This window comes from Myotis lucifugus, unplaced genomic scaffold (genome assembly GCF_000147115.1).
Source record: "Myotis lucifugus unplaced genomic scaffold, Myoluc2.0 scaffold_8, whole genome shotgun sequence".
NCBI lineage: Eukaryota > Metazoa > Chordata > Mammalia > Chiroptera > Vespertilionidae > Myotis > Myotis lucifugus.
Genome location: NW_005871056.1, coordinates 10,534,010 through 10,553,129, shown reverse-complemented (window position 1 = coordinate 10,553,129; position 19,120 = coordinate 10,534,010). Strand labels below are relative to the sequence as shown.

General features: G+C 48.9%; 1 protein-coding gene across 1 annotated transcript in view; it reads right to left on the bottom strand.

Moving 5' to 3' along the window:
* CLSTN2 (calsyntenin 2) overlaps nt 1-19,120 on the bottom strand; it is a 536,533-nt gene that overhangs the window by 62,409 nt on the left and 455,004 nt on the right. Inside the window, exons 7-8 of the mRNA XM_006083760.3 lie at nt 9,323-9,571; nt 7,681-7,802 (exon numbers count right to left, since the gene is read on the bottom strand). Of these exons, the coding sequence (XP_006083822.1) occupies nt 7,681-7,802; nt 9,323-9,571 (371 nt within the window). The remainder of the gene's footprint in view (nt 1-7,680; nt 7,803-9,322; nt 9,572-19,120) is intronic.

The window sequence follows — 19,120 nt, the reverse complement described above, 5'->3', positions numbered from 1 at the left end:
CCCGTTTCATGCTGCTCAAGGGGACCACCCCAAGGCTTGCCATCATCATTTATTATTGAAAAGGTGATTTGATTCACTAAATATTTTAATTGTGTTGACATTATTTCCTCTCAACATTAAAATGAGAGATACTGATTTTAAATATGCATTTTAGGATGTCTACTGGAAAAAAAAAGCATTCATTGCCTCTGGGCAGATGTACAGGCTAAAGCACAAATAATGATTTCACAGGAGTCAAAGGAACTGCTGAGCAGGTGCTCGTCAGGGGAAGAGAGACCAGAAAGGAGCTGGGTCTGCCAGGAAAGGGAGAAAGGGGTAGAATAATTCGTACCTTTGATTTGTTTAAACGGAACAGCTGTTTACAAGTCAGAATGAGAAGGTGGGAGAAGCTGGTGAGATTGCAGCAGGGAGGAGAATGACATTCCCGCAGCTCTGAATTCTCTACAAGCACAGGCTCTTCAGAGGCATTAAAGGACGTCCTTTGAGTAATAATGGATGTCCAAGAAAGCCCCGAGAGTCAGATCTCCCAACAATGGCTCAAGACATATTGATAAGTAAGACTATGGAACCCTCAGTGGGTTGTGGAGACTATGTTCACAATAGGACACACACTGAATGATCCACTTGTCATCAGATCTTACTGCTGGTGAGGACCAGGGTCAGCTCCAGTAACATGTGGCAACACTGAACTGCACGTTGCTGGACTTCCCTTCCTTCCTTTTATTTGTGCGAGTTAGTGTCATGATAACATCCTCCTTTCAGTCATGGTTCTGCCTGTGGAACTCTGCAGAATACTCCCATTTCTTCCCAATACTAACAGCAGCTGCAGTATGTTAACCGCCCACTATAGATGGGAACCTTCCCTGAGGTATAGGGACGAACCAGGGCAGAGTTCACTTGGGAGGTGGTTCCAGGGAGGATAAAAGACAAAGTGAGAGAGTGAGTTAGGGAAAGAGGACAAACCAATAGGATGGCACCCTTGCCCTGAGACTCCTGAGAAGAGTGCGGGAAGCCACCCAGAAGTGCTCTCCACCTCCAAGCCCAGCTGCTCCTTGCCCCTGTGGGCAAGGGTGCTGCAGGGCGACAGTGCGGCCCATTCTGGACTATCCTCTTGTCTTGGATCAAGCCCTGGGGCAGAAAAGTGAGGGGCGAGCTTGAGAGGGGACCCCAGTGAAGCCGGTTTCTGTGGTTCAGGGGGAGGGCAGATTATCTAGAGAATCTCATGGTGTATCAACGGGGGAGACAGAGTTCATACACCAATGAGATTCTCTAGAATCTAGATAATACCTGATCTTTAATGTAATCACACCTGTAAAGACCCTTTTGTCATGTTAAGGTAACATATCCACAGGTTTCAGAGATGAGGAGGTAGCCATCTTTGGGAGACACTATTCTGTCGATCACAAGTAGCTGACAGGGGGCCCTGGGGAGCCCAGGAGAGGTGTCCCGGCATAGAGGTGATCAGCAGAGATGGGCATGATGAAAGGTTGCCATGGAAGGGACTTCAGGGTGGAGGAGACATGGCTTAGGCCATGGGTGGGCACCCTCTATAAAGAAAACAGAACCAATGAGCTAACCATGTCAACAGTGACCCTTCCAGAGAGCAGAAAATCCAGCCACTGCGCAGTCCTGATCCGGGAGGAGTAAGTGTCCTGGGTGGGTCTGAGACCCTCCCTGCCAACAACATGAACCTGTGGAAGCCACCTGCTCCCAAATGTCTGGAAGCTCATGGAGATGGAAAGAGAAGGGAGAGGGACTCTGAGAGAAGTGGGGGCTTGTCAGGGACCCTGATTTATGTTCTGTAGAGAAATAAAGAAGTGGGAGTCACTGCATTTGTACCTCTCCTCATCCATTATTCATTCAGAACCACCCTGCAAGTTGGCATCTTAGAAAAAGCAGGTGTTCCGCCTAAAGGAGAGAAAAAAAAGGTGCTAGGCATCCTCCCCACTTTGTTGAGGACACGGGTTCCTGAAGGAAAGTGGGCTCCCTGAAGGCCAGTGTGCAGGGCAGGCCAGGGAGCCGGTGGGAGGCACTGCGTTCGAGGGAACATGGCCAACGTGTCTAAGAGTTAGTCTGTAATAGCGGAAATTAGAGTGCTGACAATGCCCAATTATTGTGCTCATTAAGATGACTGGTCTGGACTGGACTGACCATTTTCCAATTAACTCCTTGGCACTTGGCTATAATAATGATTGAACTAACCCATTTGACTCCCAGTGTGGCTGAAAGAGCAGATACGAGTAAACTGACTCTGCATCATCCTAACACTTGTTCCTCACCAAGAATAAAGGATTTATTCACTTGCAGCTTTTTCTAGGAGCTTTAGAATCCTAGGCAAGTAGAATGGACTTGATAGGCAAAGGCGTTGGCCCAAGACAGATGTGAGCATTTGGGTAAAATCTTAGCTGTTATTTTTTCCGGGGAGAACTGAGCCTGTGACTTACTCTCCTCTTTATGCAAGAGGAAGGAAGACCACCTCCAACACCAAGGGCCTGGGACCAGGGGACCTTGCCCCACTCCCACCTGCCTCTTCCCTCTGGGTGTGGTGAGGGGATGGTGGAGACCAGACATGCCCACCCCTGATCTCACCCCTGGAAAGCCAGCATTCTTAAAGGAGGGTGTGGTGGGGTGGGGGCTAGGAGAGCAGGAGGTGTTTACAAAGGACAGGTGGGCCTTGTTAAGAAGATCCAACTTCTCATATAGACCTACTGTAGCATAGTTTTCCTTTGTCAAAATAACTGGTTTTATTTTGTCTGTTTTTTATCTGTCATCTCAAACTGGTGACCAGAGCATAAAGGCATACTGTAGACCATTTGTTTGGTCTGATGATAAATGTTTTTAAATGAGAAAAATATTAAAAATTGAGAGATTTCACACAAAAATCCGATTTCCAACTTCTGAACAATTGGAGGTGCAACACCAGGCCTGGATTCGGGTGGTCTGGAGCTGTGCGCTAACTTCATCTCCAGTGGGGAACAGCCTCCACCCAGTGAGGCCTCTTCACTCCCTGTGTTGCTTCTCCCTGTCATGATCACTAGAGCTGGTGCTCCCACAGGATGTTCTACTGGGGCCCATAACCTGGGCAGGGAGGGCTGTGCGCAGACCCAGGCAGGGTCACATCTCACTTCCCTCTTCCTGGTGCCTGTCACAAGTGCTGGCGCAGAAAAGGCAACGGGGCCACCAGAGTGAGCCCACTTCTGCATCCTGTGCAATTTTTCAGAGATGCATATTTTTCCCTCCTAGGAGCTGGGGGCACCTGTCTTCGTGCTGGTCAACTGAGGCTGTCACTCAAGCTGGGCCTCCCAGGAACTGAGACACTGAGACACGCCGTAAAACACCAGCAGGTTTCCCTCTGAGCACCAACAAGTCCAAAGGGAAGATCATTAGAACTCGTGACACCGAGTCAATCGTATCTAAATAATACTAAAGCTGGAAGGGGCTGCCAATGACTAACCCTCTCCCGTGTGAGCTGGCAGCCGGGCATCCTCCTCTGCTCTAGTCTGGGTCTGCCCATGATTAACAGCTGGCTGCAGGGATTTGCGTTAGCAGATCATAAGTAAAAATCCCATTAAAATGACGTTCTCCTCATCATTAGGATCCCTTGACTGAGGTGCATGGGGTTTTCAGGGGCATCTCCTGGAGCTGCCTGCTGATGGACTGACCTGGCAGTCTGTCCACCCCGGCAAAGGCCCTCTGGGGCGTGGGGCTAAGGGCTGGGCTGCGGGAAGAGCACAGCTCCTCTGGGGCACCTGCCTCTCTCTGTGGGCGCCTCCTGAAGAGCTATATGGAAGCCTTCCTGCTTTGCATGCTCTGGTTTCAACGCCCACAGCAGCATCCGTCAAGTGCTTGCTGTCCCTGCCCGGCTGTGGAGAGAGGAAGGGGAGACTCTGCTTCTAATGCGACTCCCACCCCTGGTCCCATTGAATGACTTGGCCTGAGTATACTGGTTTACATTTGATACATTTTAGGAATTTCATATAGCCTTCTTCACATTTACCCATCCCGGAAATTCTTAGTCTTCTTTATATAGCAAAATGGCTCAATTTGTGGCCAATTCTTTTGGGGATACAGTACCAACTCAATAGCATGATATAAAAGGCCTCTTGGGATTGAATTCCACCTGCTCCTCCAAACTTGGGTCCTAACTGCCAAGGTTTTCCGTTTCTGCCTCATTCCTCAGCCCTGCCACACTGGAAGCTGACAGTTCCCTGCAGATGGCCCTCCTTCCTGCTCAGCTCTCCGCCCGCCTGGCTCCACTGAGCCCTCCACACTCCCTTCAGATGCTGCCCCTCCTGGGGGCTTTTCCAAGCCCGTATCTCCTGGCTGCATTTGGAGTCAGGGCCTTAGGAGGCAATGAAGGTTAAATGAGGTCATAGGGTAGGGCCCCAATCCCATGGGGCTGGTGCCTTCTAAGAAGAGGAAAAGGTCCCAGAGCTCTCTTTCTCTACCAGGTGGGGACACAGCAAGAAGGCAACTGCTGCAAGTCAGGAAGAGAGCCCTCCCTGGGAACGGAACTGGCCAGCACCTTGATCATGGACCTCCCAGCCTCTGGAACTGTGAGAAATGAATGTCTATTGTCAAAGCCACCCCATCCATGGCGTTTTGTTATGGCAGCCCTAGCTGATTAAGACAAAGGAGACCAAGTGTGAGCAATGTGAAGATTGGACAGTTTCATACAGTCTGTAAATATTTTGCATCTCAGTGACAATTCTGATCTCTAAATTAAAATACTTTAAATTTAAAAATTAAAACACTTTAATGTGCATCTCTCTGACGATTAGTGACTTTGAGCATTTAAAACAACAATGAGGTATCACCTCACACCTGCCAGAATGGCTATCATCAACAAATGACAAGTGTTGGTGAGGATGTGGAGAAAAGGGAATCCTAGCACACTGCTGGTGGGAACGCAGACTGGTGCAGCCATTAAGGAAAAGAGTATGGAATTTCCTCAAAAAATTAAAAATGGAACTGCCATTTGACCCAGTGATCCCACTTCTAGGAATATATCTTAAGCATATATGCACCCCTATGTTCATAGAAGCGCTATTTACAATAGCTAAGATCTGGAAACAGTCCAAGTGCCCATGAAAGAGCTGTGGTACATTTAAACAATAGAATACTATGCAGCTGTAAAAAAAGATGGATCTCTTACTCTTTGAGACAGCATTAAGGGACCTGGAGAGTATTATGCTAAGCAAGATAAGCCAGTCAGAGAAAGACAAGCATCACATGATAGCACTCAGATGCGGAAACTAATGAACAAAATAAACTGATGAGCAAAATAGATCCAGAGACATAGAAGCATGGAACAGACGAATGAATCTCAGAGGGAAGGGGGGTGAGATTAACCAAAGAACTTACAGCATATATGCATAACCCATGGACATAGTCATAGACAATAGTGAGGGCCTGGGAGGGTGTGGCGTGGAGAGGGTCAATAGGGGGAAAGGGAGATATCAGTAATACTTTCAACAATAACGATAGATTTTAAAAATGGAAAACACTTTAAATTTTAAATTAGCAAGCTCACCAAAGCAGCAGCAGCATGGAAAAGGCAGGTCCTCCCCTTGGTGTGCTGCGTGACCTTGGGCAGGTACTGACCTTGGGTAGGGCTGGGCAGGATGGTGGCAGAGACCAGGATGAGCTCACACGCACAGCTGCCTGGCAGGATGCTCAGTGGATCTCAGCTCCCCCTTCAACTCACCACTTTGGGGACACATTCCAGAATTCCTAGATTCACCATATCTTTATTTGTAGAACCAGAACTCCTTCCTCACTCAGTTTTATTTTCAAACCCTGTGACTTCGTTTGCCTGTATCACTCAATCCCATCAGAGAAAAGGCTGCAGGGCATCTATAAATATCCCAGGCACTAACTAGATCAGTGTTCTTATTAAAAGCCCTCACAATATGGAATTTATTTTCATTCATCTCAATTCATATTGTGTATATAAAAACATCTCGTATAAGCCATACGGCACTTTAGAAGGTAGCTGAGAGGTGGCTGGGAAATCAAATAAACAATGTCAAGATTTCATCACTTCGGCAAGACCTAGAATTCCTAGTTCAGAGAAACAGACACTAGTCAGATGTCATATTTCCAAAACCCCAGGATCCAGCAAAATGGGATTTATTGGGAGTGGATTAGGCAGTTGCCCTGGGCTCCCTCAGACATCTTTCCCTAAGCTTGGCCTCCCCGCCCTTAGCGCACTGTCTGATGTTCCACCACAAAGAGGCTGCCTGGGGTTAATGAATCTATGAAAGCGCGCAGGCCTGTGCTTCCGTGTGGGTTCCAGGGGGCAGCCGTCATTCTCATCTCAGTGTAAATGGATTCCTCCTGGAACGCTGCCCAGGAACACTCTCTGAGGTCAGCTGCACTGGGGGCCTGGGAGCTTAGGTAGTACCCGGAGAGGGTGGGGAAGATGCGGTCATAAGGAGAGAGAAGGGAAAGGATTATGGAACATTCAGCCCTAGACAAGGTGAGGCAGGAACACACAGTGGTTTTGGAGGGAGAAAAGAAGACTGAGGTCCCCAGAGGCACTCAGGATAGGGGTGGGGCAGAAAAAGAAGCAAAAGGAGTTGCTGAGGCCCTAGGCCAGTGATGGCGAACCTATGACACGTGTGTCAGAGGTGACACGCGAACTCATTTTTTTGTTTGATTTTTCTTTGTTAAATGGCATTTAAATATATAAAATAAATATCAAAAATATAAGTCTTTGTTTTACTATGGTTGCAAATATCAAAAAATTTCTATATGTGAGTTAAGTTAGGGTTTTTCAAAATGCTGACACGCCGAGCTCAAAAGGTTCGCCATCACTGCCCTAGGCAGTAAGGCCATAGAAGGAGCACCCTTCCACCTGCTTCACTAAGCAGACCCATTCTGCACTCCCCTTCCCTGTCTGCTGGCCACTCTCCCTCTTGGTCATTTAAAACCATTTCTAAAAAGTCACTCTTCAGATCCCACTGAAGGCCAACTCTAGGCTTGCTGCACAGCCACCTCGTCAGTGGCACGGCCACCCGGAGAAGTGAGCGCCACCTCCGCAATCTCAGTGCTGCAAGTGTCAGAAATAGACACTTCACAGCGTTTGATTCAAACGAGACACTTCACTTGTCACTGACAAGTGTGACACAGTGGTCCTTGTGATCACAAGTCATTAGGCTCTGAAGTGAGTCATAGTTTCCCTCTTCAGACGAGAGCACATGTTGCTCAGAGTGCACGCGTTGCTCACAGTGCGCCATGTCACTGTTCACTTCAAAGTCCTCAGGCCCCTGCTCTCAACCTGTGCCACCTAAAGCAAGGCTGCACCTCATCCGAGGGAGATAACAGAGCATCAAGGAGGGAGACACAGAGCATTTACGACACACAGATGTGCTAACAACAATCACAAAGTGAGCCTCAGATGAAGGGAAAGAGAACCAGCTTCCCAGGAGCTCAATGCAGACCCAAAGGACAAGACGCAGGTTAGCTGACCCCCCCCCCCCCACTTCTGCCTGGTCTTTAAGGTGGCAGTTTCCATTCGGACTTTACGATGCTCTTTGTCTCCCTGAGCTAATTCTTCTAAGTATCAGCAAGTGACCAGAACCCGGAGGTGCCTACCCACTGCCATCATCACTGGAGCACACCGCCCACCCCCTGCAAAGGGATAAGCAGGGGCGACGGGCCAGGTGCGAGCCATACCTGGTCCAGCTTCCAGTGGAACTCGGCCGGGCGGAAGGTGTCGGCCTGGTCGAAGTCCTTCCGCAGGAGGAAGACCAGGCGGCAGTTGTGCACGTACAGGGCGTAGTGGTGCCGGTTCATTTCTGCAGACAGAGTGAGGGTTTGGGGGGGAGAGGGTCCTTGTGTCAGTGTCAGTCTCAGCAGAGGAGTCTTTCGGCCACATCACTTAGCACACCTCCAGGACACTGGCATTCCAGTCTCTCTTTTACAATTGGTTCTGAGGAATGTTCTAGGACATACATGGTGGAGCTCATTGAAATGCAAGAGGAACATGCTCCACAAATGAGGGGCGAGTGAGCAGGTGACCAGGGGAAACAGGCCCGGAGAGCTTAGCAGCTTCTCAAAGGTCACACCCTACGAACTCTGGCTGTCCATCAGCAGGGGCTGAGCTGCCAGCCATCCTTCTGTACTGTCTTCCCGTTGCTGTGGTTATGTGTTTGGGGTAACTTAACAAGAGCAGTATTTGAAATGGGAAATTGTGAAATTGTAGTTTAAGATGGAGTTGTAAACTTTGCATAAGATGTCAGAGTGTGTGTGTGTGTGTGTGTGTGTGTGTGTGTGTGTGTACGTACGTACATGCATGCGCACATGTGGGGCATACTGACAAGAGCACAGGATAGAATTAGCTAACTCTAAGCTTACATTCTACTTCTGATACTTACTGGCTGTATAACTTGGGACAGGTTCCTGAACCTGCCAGGGATGTTTCCTGATCCTTAAAAATAGGAAACACCGCGATGCTTTAATAAACTTGTTTGTGGAGATGTGAGACCCTGACGAGGAGAGTAACAGCTAACACAGATTGCGCTCCTGTATGCCAGGCCCTTTCTAAAGCACTATGCATACACTAAGTCACCTAATCCTCACCAAACCCTGCAAGGTAGGTAATATTCTAATGCCCATTTTATAGACAGGAAAGTGAGGCACTGAGGGGTGAGACAACTTGTCAAAGGTCATGCAGCCAATAAGCGGTAGAGAGTTTTTAACCACCAAGCTGTGCACTGCCTTGCACGGCGGCATGCTGAAAATGCCCATCACAGGTCAGCCACCATTATTATGTAGGGCACAGACATTCAAACTACTCATTTAAACTGTCAGGGCCCTATTATTGAAAATAAACGTTTGGAAGTCTTACTATACAGGGGTGGGCAAAAAAAGGTTTACAGTTGCTCTCATGGAAAAAGACATGCAGGTTATGATTATTACAATAGCTTTATTGTACTCACAACTGGAAACCTCCTTTGCCCACCCCTGTATATAATACAATGAAGATGGCGCTGCTTTGCTTGAAGTAAGGGTGCACCCCACCCATATCGTGTCTAGCAGCCCCAAGCTGCTTCTGGGAGGTGGGGGCTCTGAAGAATCCAGTTAAAACCACCAACCCCAGAGCCAGCTTTTGCCTTCTTTGTGTCTGCACATCTACTTTCCCCCTTTTCCTGGTCCTACTCTACCCTGAGCCCAGGAATCAGCAGCCAGAGAGACCAGAAGCCTTTCCCAGGGCCCCTCTCTCGCCCCTGCCTTTCTGCCACATCTTCGGTGGCTGTGTCTCTGCCTAACCTGCTGGGACACCACAGGCAGCACCGAAGGGCCGGGCGAGACTCACCAGTCTTGTCTGAGTTGCAGAGGATGGTTTCCTTCTCGGCTCTCACGCCAGGGCTGGGGCCGTGTTTCATCCACATGGTGATGGTGAACTGGTCCGTCAAGTTCTTGGGCACAATCCCGTCAGGGACCTTGGCACCCTGCCTGCCGTCAAACTTGAAGATCATCTCGCTGCTGTCCACCAGCAGTCCCGCAGTCCAGTTCGAGGCAGCGCTGGGGGACGGCAGGAGGTCGATGATGCCAGAGGAGGCTCCTGCAGGGGCGGGGACAAAAGGACAAAGGGTCATTCCTCCGGGGGTGGGTGGCCTTGCCTTCTGTTTTCTGCTCCTAGGTCAGCATAAGCTATAGGTGATCCTTGAGCAACAATGATTTGAACTGTGTGGGTCCAATTATATGTGGATTTTTTTCAATAAATCCTGCAAATGTATCTTCTCTCCCTTATGATTTTCTTAAACACATTTTCTTTTCGCTAGCTTTCTTTATTGTAAGAACAAAATATTAATACATATAATATTCAAAAAATATATTAATCAACTATGTATGTTATTTGTAAAGCTGCTGTCAGCAGTGGCCTATTAAGTTAAGTTTTTGGAAAGTCAAAAGTTATACATGAATTTTTGAGTGCATTGGGGGTCAGCCCCCCCGCCCAGCCCCCACATTGTTCAAGGCTCAGCTGTACTCAGTGCACTTATTCAGAGGTCTGGCCCAGCGCTGAGCTCGGTGACTTGGGAAATGCTTATGGTCCGCTCGGGGAGGCATCAGGAACTTACACAGAGAAGTGTTGCATGTGGCAAGCCAGAGTGCAATGAACTATCATACAAGGAAGAAGTGCTGGAGGAATTCAGGAAAATGGGGTTCCCCTGTGGGCAAGGTTCCTGGAGAAGGCCAGGGTTTATTGGGATCCATGGATTCATTCACATACTCATCCATCCATTAACCTGTCAGCCATTGATTGAGCACCGACAAGATGCCAAGACCCCCTGCAGGTGCTAGTGATGTAAAGGAGAATCAGCACCACCCCCGACCTGGAGGACCAACAAGTGGTCAGACGACGGGATACAGTGTGATCAGGGCTGTGAGGGGAAGGTCTAGGTCCTGATCCCACGAGGAGTGTAAGCCACTTTGTATTCAACGCACTTGTTTGTTTTGTTTTGTTTTTTCCTTTTTATACAACCATTTGTTTAGGCCGAATGCTATAGTGGTTGAGTTCTGAAGTCAGAATTTGATGCCTGGCAGAATGACTTGTAGTCTTGTTACTGTGCACAAGTCACTTAACCTTTCTGATGTTCCACCTCCCTTTCTACTATCTCCCTGCCTGGGATGTTGTGAGGACTGAATAAGAAACTGCATTAGAGCTTGCAGCAGCATGCTCACCACAAGGTGAATGCTCACTCCATGTTAGCTATAACTTTATCATTATAATAATAATTATTATTAATTATTTCTGCTATCATTATGATTCCAGACCAATGCATGGGGGCTTAACCTGAAGCAGGGGCAGTGTAAGGGCGAACTTGTGTCTTAGGAGAACCACACCTGCAACTTTGTGGAGGGTGGAGCTGCGGTGAGTGGGATAATCCTTGGGCCTCCACCGACTTCCCATTGAAGCTCAAATGCTGCCACATCCTTATGTTGTCCACATCCGTGCGTTCCACACGGGAGCAAGGCTCAGCTACTCAGGAAGGAGGAGGGCAGGGGGCGTCCTGATACTGTCAGGAAGGAAGAGCCAGGGAACCTAAGGTGTGCACGATGCTGGGGGCCACTGTGTGGGGCTGTCTCCTGGCTCAGGACTGACCAGTTAGTTATAAATGCTGATGAGTGTCATGGACAGTGGTTGGGTGAACTGCTTGCTATTTGTCAGGGATCATGGACTTCTGAATTCTGTGTATCAGAGCCTAAGGATTGGGCTCCAAAGTTAACAACGACAAACATCTCCTATAGTTAAAATGACCCTTGAAAGTCCCTCAGGAAAGTGCCGTACTGGAAACCAATATACTTCTTTGCAAATGTTCAACCCAGCCCGTTTTGCCTCCAGCCTTGGAAGAGACCATTGAGCCTGAGATTGAGCACCCACTGGCTTGCAATCGAAAGTTATGCTGTGTGAAAAGTATGCTCGCTTCAGCACTGTGAGAGGCTCACCTCGGAGAGGCCTCTGAGAACTGCAGAGTCTGAGCGTGTGGAAGAGTTCGGTCTCCCAATTCATGATCACCTTGTGGCTTATGTGCATCAAGAGCAAATGTGGGCAGTGTTGACTGCATTATTTACATGCATATTTCCGAGAGTGTTTGGTTGGTACCATGTCTGACACACAGTAGACACTGCATTAATGTGTATAACCAACTGCCTTTCCTCCCATCTAGTGCCTCCAAGAGACATTCTGACCCTTTGCCCAATGCTCCTGTGAGCCTGCCCATCCAGCCTCTTGTCCATGCCCCACATCGCTCATCAGTATTTGTTCTCATCCCATTCCACTAGAGCAGCGGTTCTCAACCTGTGGGTCACGACCCCTTTGGGGGTCGAATGACCCTTTCACAGGGGTCGCCTAAGACCATCCGAAAACACATATATAATTACATATTGTTTTTGTGATTAATCACTATGCTTTAATTATATTCAATTTGTAACAATGAAAATACATCCTGCATATCAGATATTTACATTACGATTCATAACAGTAGCAAAATTACAGTTATGAAGTAGCAACGAAAATAATTTTATGGTTGGGGGTCACCACAACATGAGGAACTGTATTAAAGGGTCGTGGCATTAGGAAGGTTGAGAACCACTGACCTAGAGCCTCCTTTGGTATCTATTTTACCTATCTGTTAATTCAGACTAATGCTTGTTTGTTTGTTTTTTACCACAGAGAGGAAGGGAGATGAAGGGAGAGATAGAAACATTAATGGTGAGAGATAATCATTGATCGGCTGCCTCCTGCATGTGCCTACTTGGGATCAAGCCCGCAACCTGAGCATGTTCCCTTGACCAGAATCGAACCTGGGACCCTTCAGTCTGTAGGCTGATGCTCTATCCACTGAGCCAAACTGGCTAGGGCAAGACTAATGTTTTAATGACTAACTAAGCCTTAAGGGTTATCACCCTCCAGAGCTATTTGAATGAAAGAAAGCATTGAACAGACTGTCAAACTACAGTGGGAAGGCTGGGGAGGGTTGCGGGGGCGGGTGGGGGGTGGGGGAGAGGTAAGAGATCAACCAAAGGATTTGTATGCATGCATATTAGCATAACCAATGGACGCAAGATACTGGGGGGTAGGGGAGGCTGGGGGAAGGTCAATGGGGAAAAAAAAGGAGACATATGTACTACTCTTTGTAATACTTTAAGCAATAAAATTAAATTTAAAAAAGAAAAAAGAAAGAAAGCTACTAAGATGGTAACAGGCTAAGACTTGGAGTGATTTGGGAGATTTGTGGTCTTTGGAACAAGTTCTCAGAACCCCTAGACTAGAGCAACATGGCAACAGTTTCTTTGATCCAACAAAACACCAGGATTTGTTCAGCATGAAGACAGCCTGCCGACTGGGGCACACACAGTGTGTGTCGGTTCCTGAAACTTCAGGCGGCCAGGGAGACACAGGCTGAGGACTCAGGGCTCCTGACTTCTGGCTCCAGCCAGTGCAGCCAACGCCATGTATCAGGGCCCAGTGCAGAGGTGTGTGGGCGGCCAGCACACAGTGGAGGCATGGTGGGGACTGCCAGGGATCAGAACCCTATAACTTGAGGTTCCTTTTTGTCTAAGGACCTTGCTGTTGTTAAGGAAATGTTCCCATAGAATTCACACTGCAATTAGCACCTTAGACTAGTGAAGGGGCTGCCTGTAATTTCCCCCCACACAGGTTTGTATAGAGGAAGAGATGTGCAATATATGTACAGGTGTGAAGTGATGGGGGTGATACATAAAGAGATTGAGAGGCAAAATTGGTTGCATTTGCCAAAGGCCAGCCCTGGTCAGGATAAATATATATATTTAAATGGCATATATATATATATATATATATATATATATGCCATTTCAAAGCATATATATCAGGATAAATATGCATATAGAACTTTATTATATATATATGCCATTTCAAAGCATATATATCAGGATAAATATGCATATAGAACTTTATTTTTACAGGTCTTCATTATTATTTTCCTAGGGAACTTTTCGGGGGCACTGTGTGCCAGACCAGAATTAAGTACTGCAGTGCTTTTTCTTAGTTACTCAGCTATGCAATTAATACCATTGATTCCAGTTTGCAGCTAAGAACCCTGAAGCTCAGCAAGCCCAGGATCACAACCAGCTGGGGAGTGGGCCCGTCATCAGGACTTCCCAGTTCTTTCCTCTCCCCTTAGACCTCCCCCACGCATCATGTCACTGAACCTGGAGGGGAACCTTAGAACCTCCTGCCCATTCTACAAACATGGAAACTGAGGCCCAGGGAGAGAAAACGACCAAGCTCATACAGCCACACAGCAGGCTAGAGGCAGGCCCAGCCCTCAGACACCTAGCTAATGTTCTTTCTACCGCACAGTAGAGTGTCCTGCCAAGCACAGACCAATCACCTAGGACCCGGCTCCCTATACAGGCCGCTGTCTACAGAAGGGCACGTTGAAGACAGCGTGTGACCTGCAAGGCCATCCATGCAGAGCTCCCTTGTCTGCCCTGGGGCGGGGAGCAGCAGGCCACCCTGCCGCATCCACAGATGTTGCCTACAAGGAAGGAAGCATCAGGCTGCATTTAAGCAGATGGTGCAGATTCCTGCAAACTCAACATCTTGTATTTCTTTTCTCCATGCAATTAAACAAATAGAGATTTGCCTTCTCTCAAAGTTGTTTTTTTTTCTCTCTCTCTCTCTCATCTCCCCGAGGGATTCTGTGGAGAGCAGTGGGCAAACAGATGCATTACTTGCAAAGATGGTATGGCATCGTCTGCACATCTGGGTGTATTTCAGATGCTCCTTGGGACTCTTCCACAAAGTCCCTGGGACTCACCTGAGAGGCCACACTGGTCTTGGGCACAGCAGCTGCAGTGGTGGTGAGGCCGGGGAGGGCTGGGAATCAGAGGTGAGGTCTGATTCCAGGTCCCTGAGCCCTCCCAGGGTGGGGCAGCTTCTCTGAGCCAGCAAGTAGATAGAGCCGGGGGTGAATGAGGCAAATTCCAGAGTACACTGTGATGTGAGAACCCAAATGAGCCTGGGGGCAGTTGTCACTGTCTGGACTTCTTAACTGAAAGGTTTGCATTCTGCTCTTGGTGAAGGTCGTGGTAAGGGCAGAGAATCCTTAGCACCTCCAGCTGGGACTGTGGCAGTGGTGATGGATATGCCTCCTCATGGTCCACCACAGCACGGGAAAGGTCTCAGGGGAGAAGAACCATTGTGATCAAGGACAGAGGCCTTGCTCTCACAAATGGCAATACCATCTCCACATTATTTCAATAACTGTTTGTGTAAGTCTAAGTTATGCCAGGTACTGCAGTGAGAATGCAGCGATAAAGTAGACAGAAATGGGCCCTACCTTTAGGGATGCAGTAGAGAGTCTTTTATTTTTGGTGGGTAGAGCAGTCCAGTGACAGAGAGTCTCAGGGGAAGCGGGGAGGCTCTCTTGACAAACACCCTATTAGGACTGCATGGTGGGAGGGTGCATCCTGCTCTCAACATGCTTCTCTGACCCACTGATATCACTTGGCCATGTGACCTGCTCTGACCAATGAAATGTGAGTGCAAGTGACATGTACCATATCAGGGCAGATGCTCTGAGAGCCAGGCCATGGTTCACCATGTGCCTCTTCCATGTGCCATGAGAGCCACCATGCTCTAGGAAAGGCTGTTCCTTTAGCCTGATCCCAGTGGGAAGCTAGCATGGAACAGAGTCACAGTCAACCCAAGAAAAACATGGGGTAGAAACAATAAGTAAACCTTTGTTATTTTAAGCCAATGAGATTTGGGGGTCCTCTGCTACTACAGCATACCCTCCTATCCTGACCGATAATCCACTTAAGTGACGTTAGCAGCTAGAATTCCCATTTCTCCATCTGCATACCTTCAGCGTGGACACGGACAACTTTCTGGTGTCCTCTCAGGAGCTCACACCCTATGGTTCCTACAATCACACTATCATTCTACCTCTGAAATCCTGGACAAGAGGGGTTCCTCCAGGGCCTTGGAATCAGAAACTAGGATCTTTAGGTGAAGCAAGCCGGGCTTTGGATGAGCGGTCAGCCAGGTTCCTGGAGCAGGACCACAGATAACCAGTTGCTGACCAGCCTGGGCAAGGTCACTGTAGGCAACAACCTTCTCCCCAGGATAGGGGGCATGCTGTATGGTAGCTGCCTAAAAAACCTTAAAGAAATAGGCATATCTGGAGAGGAACTCACTGCTCACTGCCGCCATCCATGAGTCAGTGTGTGCAGCTTTTGGCTGCTGTATGATTAATGATTTAATCACATTCCCAAAGGGTGTGCACAAGTTTTCCTTAAAGTAAGAGGCCCACTTCAGCTCTCTGGGAATGGAAGCACTGGCTACGACTAGGGGACCAACTCTGTCCCTTGGGAGCCCCAGCTCTTTAGGGGTGCACTGGAGACTCCAGCTCCCTGCAGTGGGGCCATTCTGAGGGTATAAAACCTCTGTCGGTGATTCTCAGCAAGGGCAGCTATTAAGCTGCCACGTGTAGTTTTCGGCCCGTCTGTCTTCCCCAGGAGCCTGAATTAAGTGGTCTTCTTACCTTACAGCATGTGGACACTCCATAGGTATTTGTTGAATTAACAAATACTTAAATGAATGAATGGATCCTCTATGAAAGTCTCCTGGCTCATAAGCGTGTGAATTCTGAGAACAACGTAATGTCCAGTGACCTGAGCTGCTCTGAAAGATCCATCGCTTAATTTACTAGCTCTTATCCTGTGGCCTTTCCTTCAACAAGACCTGTCCTCGCAGTTCACGCCTCCACGTACAAAAGAGCTGAGGGGGTGACGGGTGCGGGAGGTGCCGCCGCTGCCAGCACTCCTGTGATCCCGAGGAGGAGCAGCCCCTGGCCTCGGGGCTCTGAAGGCGTGTGCGTCACAAACTACTTTTCTGTTTACCGTAATATGCAGTGACTAGAGGTCATTGAAGCAGGCCTTTTCCTGGGCCCTTTTTAATGTCAAATCTAATTTGGCCAAGAGGTCTTCCCAAAGGTTCCCCCATGCATTTCCTACTCAAGGCAGCTCCGTGACACGTCACCTCCGGAAAGCCAGGTGCTGAGACCGCGGAGACCTTCATCTTGAATCTCGGAATTAAGAGGAAATGGTATGCAGTTTGCCCAACTTCTCCAAGAAGCCTGGCTCTTTGCAAAGCAAGGGCAGTAGGGGCTACGTCCAGCCCCACAAGATGAAGGGGACACGGGTTCGGGGCCCTGATTATTTTTACCTCAAGGCGGAGTGGAAGAGTCTCAGTGTACAAACCTCAGGCAGCAGTACGCCTGCCGCCCAGCGTCCAGCACTTCACTGGGAACAAAGACTGTGGCATCTCAGAGGGAAGGCAGGGGTGGGTGGTGGGTGGGAAGAGATCAACCAAAGTACTTATATGCACTATGTATAACCCACGGACACAGACAATAGGGTGGTGAAGGCCAGGGTGAGGGGGTGGGTTTGGGCTAGAAGGGGTCAATGAGGAAAAAGGGGGCATATGTAATACTTTCAACAATAAAGATAAATGAAAACAAGCAAAAAACCAGAGAGGCACCTGCCAGCTACCTCCTGACAGCAGGCTTTGTGCAGTTATTGTCTGACTCCCCCTCACCAGGATGCTATCACTGCTCCTCATGGAGCTGATGCTGCAGGTGGAGGAAGCAGGTGGGCAATGACCAGACATCCGAGTTCCTCTGAGGAGACACCCCTGCCCGGGTCCCTGCACAACCTCAGCATCACAGAAGAGATGGGGGGATTCAAAGGCACAAGGGCAGCACCCCAGACGGCCACCCCAGTGAGCACAGAGGGCAGAGAATACTGACTAAAGGGAAGGGTTTAGAATGATGAAGGGGGAGGGAGAGCATCCTAGCAGAAGGAAACATGAATGAGCCTTAGGGATGGGAACAAGCCAGGCGTGGGGATAAAGGAGCCATGCTGGCCAAGAAGAGGCAGAATGTCAGTAAGAAATGGGCTGTGAGGATGGATGGGCAGGTGGAGGCAGGTCTTCAGGAGGGTCGAGGGTAAGGCTAGAGCGAGGCACCACACCTAGAGGTTTCACAGGTGACTGCCACCATTGCCCCCTAACCCTGCTCTTGCCCTGGGCTCCTAGCTCTCATGGGAGGCACCCTCGTCTAGCCAGATGCTCATCCCGGAGTCATCTTAGATGCCTTCTTTCTCACTCCTGACAGCCAATAAATCATTAAATCTTGCCGATTTGGCCTCCTAACTCTGTCTTAAATTCATCCCGATTGCCACTGCCCGGGTTCAGAGCTCATTATCTCTTTCTCAGACTGTGGCAATAACATCCTAATGGGTCTCCTCGTTTCCACCCAAATAAAGATTTGTAGAATAAAAAAATGCATGAGCCAAAACCGGTTTGGCTCAGTGGATAGAGCGTCGGCCTGCAGACTGAAAGGTCCCAGGTTCGATTCCGGTCAAGGGCATGTACCTGGGTTGAGGGCACATCCCCAGTAGGAGATGTGCAGGAGGCAGCTGAACGATGTTTCTCTCTCATCGATGTTTCTAACTCTCTATCTCTCTCCCTTCCTCTCTGTTAAAAATCAATAAAATATATTTAAAAAATGCATGAATGCTGAGGCTTACGGTGTCATGGCAGTTCCCTGGTTGAGAGACCCTGCGAGAAACCTGCCTCCATCCACCGAAGGCACACAGAGGCTTGTCTCCAGCACCTCGGGGTCCTGCAGGAGTCAGAGATGACAACCAGGCTCCGTTTGAGGAGCCACCAGCCTGCGTCTCCCTCCCTGGCAGAAACCACGGGGCCTGATGAGCTGCCTCGTTCTGAAGGAGATTCTTGCACCAGATGGGCATCTGTGTCCCCCTCATTTGCCCCTGCCCTTTTCCCTGAGCTCCACCTCAGCGGAATTCAAGATCCAGACTCGGAATAGGGCGGCTGGCGTGGCCCTGCCCTTCAGGGCTACTCAGACAGAGTTCCCATCAGTGCGGAGGGTGGCACTATCGGGAAGGTCACCAAAGAGACACGCGGGTGTCTCTCAACCTAGGCTCCCTCTGAGCACCAGGTAATCCTGCACGCACCTTAGGGAAACTGCTTTCTTGACCGAATTAACCTGCCCTCCTGCAAGGCGAGCTGGCAGCCCAGAGGAGTGAGCTGTGTTAACACCAGATGCAATTTTGTGCTAAAGTTTCTTCCCACAGAAAATCCTTCTCACTCTCCCTATCTCCTCATCTCTCCCAGCAACATTCAAAAATCAAATCACAAGTGTGTGCCCTTGGGCCCACCTGGTCTTTAACAAGCTGATTCCATCATTGCCTTGCAACCTGGAGGCGTTTAGGAAATGGCTGTAACCCACAGGGTGGCGCGGGGTGGTGTGGACTCATAATTTAGGTGATCATTTAGGTGCACAGGGAGCGAAATGGGATATTCATTCAAAGTAAGATGTCCTCTGGGGTGGCTTCTCTGTCCGAAGAGTGCGGGAGAGGACTGGAGGCAGTTTTCTGAATATTGCGGGCCGCTTATATCCATTTTGCAAGAGCTGTTTGGGATGTTGGCGGTGTGGCGATGTCCCTGCTCAGCTACATCATTCTGGAGAAGTCTGTGTTCCCACAGGCCTTCCTTGCCGGCCTGGTGACATAGTAAATGAAACACGGTGATACC